At 43.3% G+C, this 13,206-nt stretch overlaps 1 protein-coding gene across 1 annotated transcript in view; it reads right to left on the minus strand.

Annotated features, from left to right (window-relative positions):
* Window positions 1-11,585: 11,585 nt before the first annotated feature.
* The window catches only part of LOC143923676 (uncharacterized), a 74,079-nt gene continuing 72,458 nt past the window's right edge, over window positions 11,586-13,206 (minus strand). Inside the window, exons 13-14 of the mRNA XM_077447491.1 lie at window positions 12,806-12,859; window positions 11,586-12,067 (exon numbers count right to left, since the gene is read on the minus strand). Coding sequence (XP_077303617.1) covers window positions 12,063-12,067; window positions 12,806-12,859 — 59 coding nt within the window. The 3' untranslated portion in view covers window positions 11,586-12,062. The remainder of the gene's footprint in view (window positions 12,068-12,805; window positions 12,860-13,206) is intronic.

The raw sequence follows: 13,206 nt of genomic DNA on the forward strand, positions 1-13,206 counted from the left end.
GTGCTGTGCTGACTTCCTCCTGGGGGTTCTTATTATGAGGGGATCACACCATCCCTGTGCTGTGCTGAGTTTATCCTGGGCCTGCTTATTATGAGGGGATCACACCATCCCTGTGCTGTGCTGAGTTTATCCTGGGGGTTCTTATTATGAGGGGATCACACCATCCCTGTGCTGTGCTGACTTCCTCCTGGGGGTTCTTATTATGAGGGGATCACACCATCCCTGTGCTGTGCTGAGTTTATCCTGGGCCTGCTTATTATGAGGGGATCACACCATCCCTGTGCTGTGCTGACTTCCTCCTGGGGGTTCTTATTATGAGGGGATCACACCATCCCTGTGCTGTGCTGACTTACTCCTGGGGCTGCTTACGGTGCTGCTGTCAGTGCTGTATATCACGGTGCTGGCGTGAGTGCTTAATGTCACGCTGCTGCTGTCAGTGCTGTATATCACGGTGCTGATGTCAGTGCTTAATGTCACGCTTCTGATGTCAGTGCTCTCTATCACGGTGCTGCTGTCAGTGCTGTATATCACGGTGCTGATGTCAGTGCTTAATGTCACGCTTCTGATGTCAGTGCTCTCTATCACGCTGCTGCTGTCAATGCTGTATGTCACGGTGCTGGTGTTACTGCTTTATGTCACGCTGCTGATGTCAGTGCCCTCTATCACGGTGCTGCTGTCAGTGCTGTATATCACGGTGCTGATGTCAGTGCTTAATGCCACGCTGCTGATGTCAGTGCCCTCTATCACGGTGCTGTTGTCAGATGACTCTATCACGGTGCAGGTGTCATTGCTGTATGTCACGCTGCTGGTGATCATCTCCTGCACCCTCTTCTTTGCCTACCCTGGTCCCTGACCTTCCCTCTCCTCCATTGCCTTCATGCGCTGCACAGTCCAGAATTGTCAGAACAATTTCCCATATAAAAAAGGAATGCTTGTAGTTATCGATCCCAAATTCACCTCATACATGTATTATGTCATTGGCCATGTGGTGGGACTATGTTTGCCCAGCTAATAATTATTTTGTGGCTGCAAATTTGACCTAAAGGTTTGCGAAGTTCGCCTCCCATTGAAGTCAATGGGGCCCGCCGCGAACTTTCGGTTTCGCGAACTATCGGCCGCGTTCGCGGTCCGCGTTCGCGAAACGTCCCGTCGGAGGTTCGGACCATCACTATTAGAGGGCATCTACGTTCATTCTCATGGTCCCATGGTGCGTGTAGGAAGGTAGCCACCCTCTCTTGCTCACTCCCGAGATAGACTATGGGATTCGTAGTGTGTATAGAGCAGTGTACATGACCACAATTAAAGTGTACTGCTGGTTCCAAATGGACAAAAGTGATTTGAAAAAGGAGAAGGTTCCAAAGCTCACATTAAAATCGGTAGAAAAACACAGTAAGAAATTATTTCATGAAAAAATAGTTTACAGGGCCATTAAATGGTACATATGTATGTATTATTTTTGGAAAATAAGGATATTGTTTACTGTAGGGGTCCCCAACCAACGGTCCACGGCCTCCTGGGAGCCGGGCTACGCGGTGGGGGTTTGCAGTGGGCAGAGCAAGCCGGCACAACCTGCGCTGCCACCCTCCGACCACCAGAGGGCACCTGCTCCCCCTGTCCTAGTACCACTATTCCCCTTCCTCCCTGTGGTCACCAAGAAGGAGAAGGGTAGGAAGGAGAGCTGGGCAGGGGACAGAATTTCATAGCACTGGTAAGACCCAGGCTGCACCACCACCCCAGGGTGACAGGCTGCAGCCACCACACACACCCCTTGACCCCACGAGGCGACAGGCTACAACCACCACACAAACCCCGTGACCCACCCCCAGGGTGACAGGCTGCAACCACCACACACACCACCCCAGGGAGTAAGCTGCATTACCCCACCCTCCCCCAGGTGACAGGCCACGGCTACCACAGCCCCCCAGTTGACAAGCTGCAAACCCCATCCACGAGGTGACAACCCCCACTCTCCTGCAAGAGGCTGCAACCACCATACAAATAACCACCAACCCCCCCCCCCCCCCGGTTCCATGGAGGGGTTGACTTCAAAGCGGCCGGTCCCTGGTGCTGGGAAGGTTGGCGATCACTGGTTGAGGCTTGGTTCACACTGACGCGACTTGGGATCCGACTTGTGAAGCCCCAATTTGTATGGAAGTCAGTGAGAGCTGTCTTAATTAGCACTACTTAAGTTGCTTTATTTGTAGAAAAGGTTCTGTACTACTTCAAGGCAACTTCTTTCCCGACTTGTGCCCATAGACTTTAATGGGAGTCGCCTCCAAGTCGGATACCCATTTATACTGATGTGATTTGGATCCGACATTACAGGAAGATTAACCAGGAATTCCCTGAAAGTCGCTTTAAAGTCATATCAAAGTAATATGCAAGTTGTATCAAGTCACCAGCAAATCGCCAGGAAGTCGGCTGGCAAAGTCGCACCATAAGTTGCGTGACTTTCAGGTTGCAACAGTGTAAACCTGTTTGTGTTTTACTTTATTGGTGCTTGCAGCAAGTATTTGTTTTAATAGGTACACATTCTAGTGGCTATCTGTAGGTAAGTGCAGTGGGCCTCCGTACTGATCTACTGCTGGGTAAAACTACAGAGCAAACCCCATTTTCACTACCCAACTCAATGCCATCCACCTCAGCAGTGGACAAGGAGGTGACTCAGGCAGATGGATCATGTTAGACATACAGGGCTCAATACACAGTAACAACCAGTGGTGCGGCATTAAAATAGCTATTACCATTAGCAACATATTGCAGCATTGGTAATAGTTTGGTATATATAATGTATGTGTATATATATATATATATATATATATATATATATATATATATATATATATATATATATATATATATATATATATATATATATATATAATTTATTTATATTTAATTTTTTTGTTTTTTTTGTTTTGTTGTTTTTTTACATAAGATACTTTATTGACATTTCACCAAATCATCATAATTTTTTATTTGTGTTGGATAGATTAAAGTAGAACTAAAGTGAAAACTTTTTTCATTCTGGATAGAGTAAGCAGGGCCGGCAATAAAGGGGTACCACCAATCCTCCTGCATGGGGCCTGATCCAGCAGGGGGGCCCAGGCATCAGGGTGAATCGGATGTGGACAGGGAGGGTGAAGGGCATGCCAGGGGAGCATTTACTGGAACTGGTTCCCTGTGTGGCTCTCTCTGCAGCAGTCATACAGGGGATCGGTTCCAGTAATTGCCGCCCCTCTGATCAATCTTCCCCCCCCGCAATCACCCTCCCTGTGCACTGCACATTTCCCCCTGCTGCCCAAGCCCCCCCTGTGTGCCCCCCACTCCCACAGTGCTTCCTGCCAGCAGCTGCAAGCACACAATAGTATCCTCCAAGATGGAGTATATGTCATTTACCAGTCCCTTCCTTTCTTGAACGAACACAATGAGTGATCGGTACCGATCATTACTAAATATGTTATTTACAAGCCCCCTTTTTTTTGAATGAACACAATGAGTGATCGGTACCGATCTGTCACTGAGCTCAATCATAACTGAAGCATTGGCCCTATGGTTTCTAACAACAGCACTGAGAGTAAGGGAAGGTTAAAAGCCCTCACAGTTTTTTTTTTGCCATCTGTTTCCCATTTGGGAAATTTCCCTTCACTTTCTGTTCCATTGCCGAAACAAGAAGGGACAGAAAATCCCTCTAAAGTGAGGGGATCCCTGGTTGTAACCACTGGAGTCCCCATTGGAAGATTCCCCCTCTATTCCTGTTCTGGGGACAATTAAAAATGTGGGATTTTCTTTCAATTTCACTCTCAATGATAACAGGACATATAGAGAGGGTGAATCTCTCTAATGGGGGCACAGACAGCAATAAAAACTGACAGTGGTTCGAATCCCTCTCCACTCCACTAAAAGCTAAACAAAGAAAATAACCTCAGCCTCAGATGTACCTTCTCTATTTTTTTTTAGTGGTGACCATTGAAACCAGAACAGGAAGTGTTAGAAAGAAATAGCTCTGCGCCTTGGATATGTGAACTCACATTAACGTAAATTATAAACTCAATATGTGAAATAGATTATGTAATAGTGACTGCTGCAGCTATTTCTATGTGCTATTATAAACCCAAAAAGCATAAAAAAACTGTGTAAAACCACACAAATCACTGACAGTAAACATGTGATCACCAACATATATGCTGCATACATTGACCTATAGCAATCGAGAATGATAAAAATGAAAAGTCCAATTTAAATTTAAAAAGTGCCAATGTGATCATAAAATATAAAGTGCAGTTGCTGTTTAAAGACATAACATAGTACTTCACTCCAAAGTGCTGCTGGTACCCCACATAGATTGACACTCACCACATATGGTTGAACAACTATCTCTAGTTAGATCAGTAGCACTTTGTGGGGCATTCCCCTATGTACTTGTTACTGTTTGCTCATACCAAAAGTTCCTCTGCATGCATAAGGCTGACAGGGAGAAGATCTCATAGCATAAAACCATTTGGAGATTTTTTTTCTATTAAAAGTTAAAAAGACAGAGTTACACTCACTTGTAATAGTGCCTATAATGACCAGGTATAAATAGCTTGTGTATGTGGGGGAAAGATCCTCGCCACCCACTCTGAAGCCAGAAATGGTGTGCATTCCACTACCTGGAAGTAACGCCAGCAGAAGTTGTCTCATGGCTCATCAAATGTGCTGCAACGCGTTTCAACCTATTGGTCATCTTCAGGAAGCTGGTTTGCGGCCATATTTGATACTGGATTTATACCCTCAGGGCATTAACCCTTGGATACCCAATTAGAATCACACTGGGACTGATACTGCTGAATACAATAGGTGTTGCCACACAATTGTATTACAAATATATCCAGTTTGCATACACCAGTTAGAAGCAATACAAGTGACGTAACATATAAAAACTGTATAAAAAACTGTATTTAGTAGTGGAATCTATTAGTGGAACCTAATAGTGCAGGTATATTATTTGTAAATGAATTCTCAAGATAAAAGACTATAAAAAAATGATTTAAAAGAAAAAAAAAGAAAAAAATGTATTAAATAACATTTTTTTTTTTAAATAACCCATAGGGGTGGTGTGGTGGTGGTTTCACTGGTAGGCGGAGCTTGAAGTGTCCACCTGGATGGATCTTCAGTAATATAGACTCGTTGGATGTCCAGGTTCAGGGAGGGAGCAACTTCTCCTAATCCAAAGTGAATTACTGGTTAATTCTTATAACAGTTTAATCTTTAGTCTTGGATTACTATGTCTATTTACTCAAAATATCCTTCAAGTCTTGTTTAGGGAACTGTACTTCTCTATTGTGGCCTCTGCAGGCAAACATTTCATAATGTTTGCATTTTTTTTGTTAAAACTCTTGAATATTGAAATGAAAAAATAATTAAAATATCTCTAATAAAGCAATTAAGGTTTATTTCTATATTGAAACCTTGTGGTGTTAGTGTTTGAAGCTCATAGATCCACTTAGTCTCTATTTCAATTTGATCCCCGCCAGTGTTTTTCTACCATATCAATGGCATAGAACAGGGATATGCAATTAGCGGACCTCCAGCTGTTGCAGAACTATAAGTCCCATGAGGCATAGCAAGACTCTGGCAGCCACAAGCATGACACCCAGAGGCAGAGGCATGAGGGGACTTGTAGTTTAGCAACATCTAGAGGTCTGATAATTGCATATCCCTGGCATAGAAAGACAAATGGACAGGGTCTTTGTTGTGCACCAGGTGAAAATTATTTGAGACACTGTGCTTCTTATAGCCATTATGTATATATCTGTAATATGTTCACTTATCCTCTTAGTAAGGGGTAGGAGCATTTGACCTGCTGAAGCTTCTAATGCACTTTGTCAGAAGCTCACAGTGTGCAGTGAAATCAGAGTAAGCCATTTCAGTCCACGAGAGGAGCTGGTACAACTGTGCAAGACTGAAGGGAAGGCTGAAGGTCAGATTTAATGAAACAATGAGAACAGAAAGCACACTTACAGTAACATCCTGTATAGAAGCTTTAATCTACAAACAGCAAAAAATAGATGTAAATTATGTACAATGGTATTGACATTGAAACCACACATAACATGTAAAATGAAGCATAAAGATGACAGGAAACAATTATTTCCTATAGTTATTTGCAGAACAGGAAGTAAAATTTGAGGGGAGCACCAAAAGTTAGATTTGCAAATATATGACTTCTCACATCTATAAATAATGTAGTTAAACCAAATCACTCGGCCTCTTAAATGGGCTGCTCCCGACCCTGCAAGGGTTAAATTCAGGCCCAGAATGCTGGGCACAGCAGATACCCTGGCATTACTCCTCCCCTACACTCGGACTAATCTTTTGCTCGCATCCATTTCAAGGCTATAGGCTCTGCATTGTATTTCATGACATCAGAGCACCTGAAACCACCATGGCCCGCAGGAGCGAATGAGGTAAGTAAAATAGCATCCTAGACCTTAAACAAGCATTTAAACTTTGCAGGACCGGAGCAGTCCCACTGCAAAAGAGGATTTTTGTTTTCCTGCTTTCCCTCAGTGCCCAACTTTAAACCACCCTCCTGCCTTGTATATTATTGAGGGATGGTTCAGTCTGTGTGGGGACAAAGACACTGTAATGCCCCATACACACGGTCGGATTATCCGATGGAAAATGTGCGATCGGATCATGTTGTCGGAAAATACGATCGTGTGTGGGCTCCATCTGACTTTTTCCATCGGATTTTCCGACCCACAAAATTTGAGAGCAGGATCTAAAATTTTCCGACAACAAAATCTGATCGTTTAAATTCCGATCGTGTGTAGGCAATTCCGACACACAAAGTGCCACGCATGCTCAGAATAGACTAAGAGGCTAAAGTTATTGGCTACTGGCCTCTTTTTAGTCCCGTCGTACGTGCTATACGTCACCGCGTTCTGAACTTTCGTATTTTCCGACAACTTTGTGCGATCGTGTGTATGCAAGTTTGACAAGTTTGGGCCAACATCCTTCGGAAAAAATCAGATGGATTTTGTTGTCGGAATGTCAGACCGTGTGTATGGGGCATTACGCTGAACTCACACATGTGTGGTGACAGGCATTTTACTGCATTGTGAAAATTCCTGTCACCAGAAGGACACACAAAACACAATTGTTTTCTGTGTGTCCCGTTCAAATTCCTGTCACCAGAAGGACACACAAAACACAATTGTTTTCTGTGTGTCCCGTTCACACGTCAGCACAGTAAAGAGCTGCGCTGCAGCATACTGATATAAAATGCATACATGCTGCATTTTCTCGCAGAGCACTGTACGGGATCACATAGCATTGTACAGTAGTGTAGTGCATCGCACTGCTGTACTTTTGTACGCTTCAAATAAAGTTTGTGCAAAAAACAAAACAAAAGGGAGCTGTATATAGTGGGGTTTTCTGAAATGTGACTGCAAAAGTGGGACTACCCTTTAAGAGCCCAAGTGGTTTACTTTAATGCACTTTCATGGTATCCACCCAGGATGAAAGTAAAAAGCAAAATGTTACTTTTTTTTAAATCATGTGTTAAATATAAATAAAATTAGGTTAATTCAGTAAAGCTAAGTTCACACTTGTGCATTTGCATTTCCTTACATGTTTAGTGCGATCATTGAAATACGTGTTTAGTGCGATCTTTTCTATGCACTCCCATTGAAGTCTATGGGATCAATAAAGCACTATGTTGCAACAAAAGAAGCACATTGTATAGGTGTGAACGGGCCCCCAAGCCTGAATGGGCGCTTCGCATTAGCTGCACTTGTAGCTAATTGCTGTTAGGCCGCGTACACACACGGGGACTGTTCGGCCAACTTTGTCCGCTGAACAGTGTTTCGGCGGACAGTCCGCCCGTGTGTGGACGTTCAGCGGACAGTTTCAGCGAACAGTCCGCTGAACAAGGTTTTTCGGAATTTCCGAAAAACTGTCCGCTGAAACCTTGTTTCAGCGAACAGTTCCCTCGTGTGTAGGCTTGTTCGACAAACTAAGTTCCGCGCATGCTCAGAAAGGATTTACACGCCGAAAGTTATAATGCAGTGTATAGGACGTCGTATTTTTCGTCCCGTCGTACGTGCCGTTCACGTCATCGCGCACGGTTTCAGCAAACTGTTCGTACGTCGTGTGTGGCCATGTCCGTCCATGCTAATTTTGAGCGGACTGTTTGCCGAAACTGTTTGACGGACAAAGTTGGCCGAACAGTCCCCGCGTGTGTACGCGGCCTAAGTTTCACCAGCCACAAGGCGGACTGTATCTCAGATATATATACACCAGTCCTGCTTCTGAACCCTGGACTTACTTATACATTAACAAAAAAAACAAAAAAAAAAATCTCAGGTTTTATCAGCAAAGTAATAACTTCAACAAAGAAATATTTACAAAACACAAATAAAACAATACATTCATATTTAATCTCAGGTCTGAAAAAAATACTCCGAAACAACCTTCTTCAACCGGGGTTCCGCAGGACTCTAGGGTTCCTCCAGAGGTTGCTAGGGGTTCCTTCAGCCATGAGCAAGTTCTGCCTCTCAGATAAGTTCCCACTGACCACAATGATCTTTTAAGCTGTTTGTAAGGTGGAGATTCTTCCCAGTTACCACAATGGTAAGAAACACTCTTCCCAGTAACTGCCACACTATTGTATCATGAGTTGTAGATATGGCCTGAGTATACTGTGAGAAATTATAAGGGTTCCTCCTTGTTAAAAGACAATAAATACTAATTGATAAATGCGGCTCTAAACCCTCACACAAAACTCACATCCATTATAGGTGAATGGTGGTAGAACATATCTCCTACTGGCTTTCCAACATCTTTTTCTCCCTGATTGGATTTTCTACTTATGACAGTGTGCCAAATTTACCAAAGAAGTTGAGATTCTTCACGCAAATTCCACAAAGAATCATCCAATCATGTGGAAACCAAATTCCAGTTTTTTTTTTTATTGGCTCACTAAGTGAAGATATTCAACTTTTCTAATAAATCAACTCTAGGTTCTCACTCCTAATGCCGTATTCTCTAATATGTATGCATGTGCCAACCTCAGTAGCAAGAACGAGGCCCCTTCGGTAGGTGGGTGAGGCTGGGAACTCAAAAATCTCACAAATCGAGTCCCCAATGGAGCGTACCACAGGTTGATTCAGCCTCAGGGTCTTCACCCCTAAAGCTGGCCATACACCAGTAAAAATGTTCAAAATGATTAATTTTTTGGATGTTTATTTTGATCCTCTAATGTTTAGCTTGGTCAAATCGATGATCATTTTCGACTGTAGTTGAGACAATTTCAAGGGGAAGGATGGAAATAGAACAGACTAAATTCCAATAGTGAATGTGGTTTACGTTTGAGAAAAATAGTACTGATTTTAACATTAAATTATCAAAACTTTTACTCCACAATTAAGATTCCATTCACATAGCAGGTATGGAGAGAATGTTAAGGCCTTTTGACTAAATTCGTTGGCTCAATGATGGCAAGATGGAGTACTCTGATATACAATTTTCTGTACGAACATTCCAACAAAATTCTATTGGTGTATGGCCAACTTAAAGTACAGCCTGTATCCGAAAACGAAGAGGTAGGAGAAGGGCTGTCATGAGAGAGGGGACTGCAGCGATTGGTTGGAGCAGCTGGGGGGGCGGAGTCAGCGCAAGGATGTGTGTGTGCGCTCTACGCCCCAGCGTCAGTCGGAGAGAAGAAGTTCCCACCCTCCCTCCCTTACATTAGGTGGTGTAGTTAAGGTTGGCAAAAGATTAAGGGGGGGTAATATGGCCAGGGTGCTGGCCATGGGAATCTGGTTGCGGCAGACCGTAGGGGTAGAGAAAAGGCTAACTCATTTTCTTTTCAGGTTTGTGGTGCTGGATGTCGTAGCGGTTGGCGGGTGTTGGTCGATGCAGGTAAAGGAAGATAACCCCTCCCCACAGAGAAGTTGATGCGGGACCCATTGGAGATATGGGCTCGTTGCTGATATGCAATATAGTGAGGGTTTATATGGCAGCTGGTGAATGGGTGCACTGCGGTAAAGAGTTGGGTGTCTTTGAGCTAGCATGTCAGCTTGAGGCCTAGTTACAGGAATATTACTGCAGTGCTTGTTTTGGATCGATATGCTAATGGGGTGGGGTGGGGAGGGGGAATTTCCTGCAGATCACCAACGCGCTCAGGGTTTTAAGTTAAATGATGTTTTGTTGATGTTTTTGGTTATATGTTAAATTATTATTTTGATTAATAAAGGGGCTGCTACGGCTACTAAATACTCCAAAAGGAAGGTGTGGTCTCCTTTTAATGGGAAGGGGCAAGGTATGGAGTTGGGTGGTTGGTACGGCAGCTGAGCTACATCAGTCATACTATAGTCATGGAAATACCAGTTGGCGTTGGAAGTAACCTTTAAAAATTTCTCCTTGAATACTGTATATACAGTAGATCACGTTCTTGGTTGTCCTCATGGACACCTAATATTGGACTGTCAAGTGTACCCTTCCACTAAACCCTGAAATTAGGCAGTAGAGTCTATTTTCATCAGCACAGAATTAAAAGGGTAGAATGAAGGCAGACTTCAACCTTTTGTTTTCAGGATATTTTCCCCCAAAAGCTCATGAAGAAATCATTAGATCATTTAGGACAATGATCGCATAAAGCAGAGGTCTCCAAACTATGGCCCTCCAGTTGTTCAGGAACTACAGTTCCCATCATGCCTAGTCATGTCTGTGAATGTCAGAGTTTTACAGTGCCTCATGGGATGTGTAGTTCTGCAACAGCTGGAGGGCCATAGTTTGGAGATCCCTGGTTTAAAGGATGATGCCAGCTTTAGGGTACTATTTAGACAATCCAGCTTTAAGCGATACATTTTGAGTTCAACAATAATCTCACATCCACAAATCTGAAAACTTGATAAAGTTTTGCCATGTCCAATGTGAAATCTGTTCTCAGGAAATGCTAGCTTGGAGTTTTCAAGGACCCTCTCACAGGCACTTCTCATTGGTCAATCAAAGGGAAGGTGTTTTTATAGAATTCTGTACAAGTCCTACCCAAGATGTAGAATTATTAACAACATAGTGTATACAATGGTTATATAGAAGGAGTGGTACGGGTATGTTATTATTAAGAATAATAAAAGTAAAGATCCTATGAGAATTCTATCCAAAGAGTAAATAAATGCAGAAAATTTAAAAATCCCTGTTTAAACAGTGACAACAAAATATGAAGTCATTTTAAAGCTTAGAAAAGACGCTCCAGAAAAGGGTTCCATGACACATCTTTTCTGTTCATCCATATTTCGCCCTTTACCCCCCAAGATGGGTCCGTCTCTTATCATGGAAGAGGGCTTGGTCTGTTTTATACCACATAACTTTGGAAAGAACTATTATATTCCATTTAGATGATAGAACATTTATCATTTTTGGCATCTAACAGTTGTACCCATGTTTCCTTATAATCACCAACTGGAAGGCAAGTCCAGGTGCAAATGATAAAATATTCCCTTTGTCACAGTAACATAAATAATATCTTTTGTGGCTTCTTTTCATTAAAGGTCCAATGGCTTCAATTACCTGCCCAACATTGTGCCATTGATAAGGCACCTTGGTGCATCCAATGAGGCTCTTTTGGGCTTGCTGCAAGCAAATGGTCCTATGACTTCAATAACCTGCCCGCTATTGTGGTCCAACAGGTATGAGTTTGGGAGACGAGGCACCTTGGTGAGTCCGATGAGAATCTTTTGGGGTTGCTGCAAGCAAATGGCCCAATAGCTTCAAAAACCTGCCCACCATTGTGGTTCATCCGTTATGAGGATAGCAGATAGGGCACCTTGGTAAGTCCAATGACAATCTCTTGGACTTTCTGCAAGCAAAAGTGACACAATGTCATAACGCTGATTGGCTTGAAGCTGGAAAGATTATGGCTCATGAACGGGACAGAAGAATCTTTATGAAAGACAATCTAGAACAATCTTGATCCAAAAAATGTATGTCTGGGGAACATTGAATATGGGGTAAATCCTTTACAGAAGTATCCATTGTTAACGTAGGTCCTGTCCATCAGCAAACTAGGTGGTTTAACCTGCAAAGAGAAACAAAAATTATGACACATGAATAATTTCATAATACGCTCCTTCAAGCATTTGCCACCAGGTCACATCCTCTGTAGGCCCTGTGCCAATACCAAACAAGGGTTCGTACAATACCCTAAACCAGGGGTTTCCAAATTATGGCACGCAAGCCAAATTCAACCCACTATGGGACTGCATCTGGCCTGCAGTTAGGGTCAAGTTTCCTCCTCTGCACTGTTTTGATCCAAGCCAGTTGGTTAATAGAACCACAAGAGGACAGAACTTCCTCCATCCATACCTGCCACCTCCAGGCTCCCACCCTGCTGCTACACTAACTACAGCCATGCTGTAAGTAAGGTAAGGGTGGACTGCTGATGTAAAGGGGGGCTTCATACACACCTGATTGTCTCCTGCAGCTTTTTCCTTGGTAAACAGCGGTAACTTTGAGAGCAGGACCTGGTTGAGGAACATCCGTTCCCAGATCTCCCCATGATGAACAATGATGTCACTTCCTTGTTTATGGCTGTCATTCCTCGGCTACTGTAAGGTCCTTTAGTAGCCCAGGTAAAGGACTAAAGTACTCGTAACCCCCTGAGTCTATCTGCATAGGCCACAGGTCTTGCCCTTTTTGCACCCCTCTACTGCTGAAGCACCCAGGGCGACTGCCTCCACTGCCTGCCCATCGGCCACAGTGATCTTCTGCACTGCAGCTCATTCCACATTCATTATAAAATGGTGCTCCATCTTACCTATATGGTCATTTTCCAAATTTTCATAATCTGGAATGTTGTCATCATCGCTCTCTGGAATAAAACACACGGGACAGAGTTGAACATGCAGCAGATAGAGAAGCATATCCTATCTGTCTCTTGGAAGGAAAGTAAGCAGCCTACAGGGGGTGGAGTTTTGAATGCCTGACTTGTATGGCTTGGGAACTGGTGTTCTCAGAACAGCAAATATTCTTTTCATTTTGGATAGGTAAGGGAGGGTTATAAATCCCGTGGCTTTTTTTTTTTTTTGCCATCTGTGTCCCATTGGGAAGATTTCCCTTCACTTCCTGTCCCATAGCCAAACAGCAAATGAGAGGAAATCCCTCCAAAGTGAGGGAATCCCGGGTTATCACCAGAACTAATGTTCCCATTGGAAGATT

The sequence above is a fragment of the Lithobates pipiens genome, unplaced genomic scaffold (assembly GCF_037356315.1).
Source record: "Lithobates pipiens isolate NorthernLeopardFrog02 unplaced genomic scaffold, aLitPip1_a1.2 Scaffold_22, whole genome shotgun sequence".
Taxonomy (NCBI): domain Eukaryota; kingdom Metazoa; phylum Chordata; class Amphibia; order Anura; family Ranidae; genus Lithobates; species Lithobates pipiens.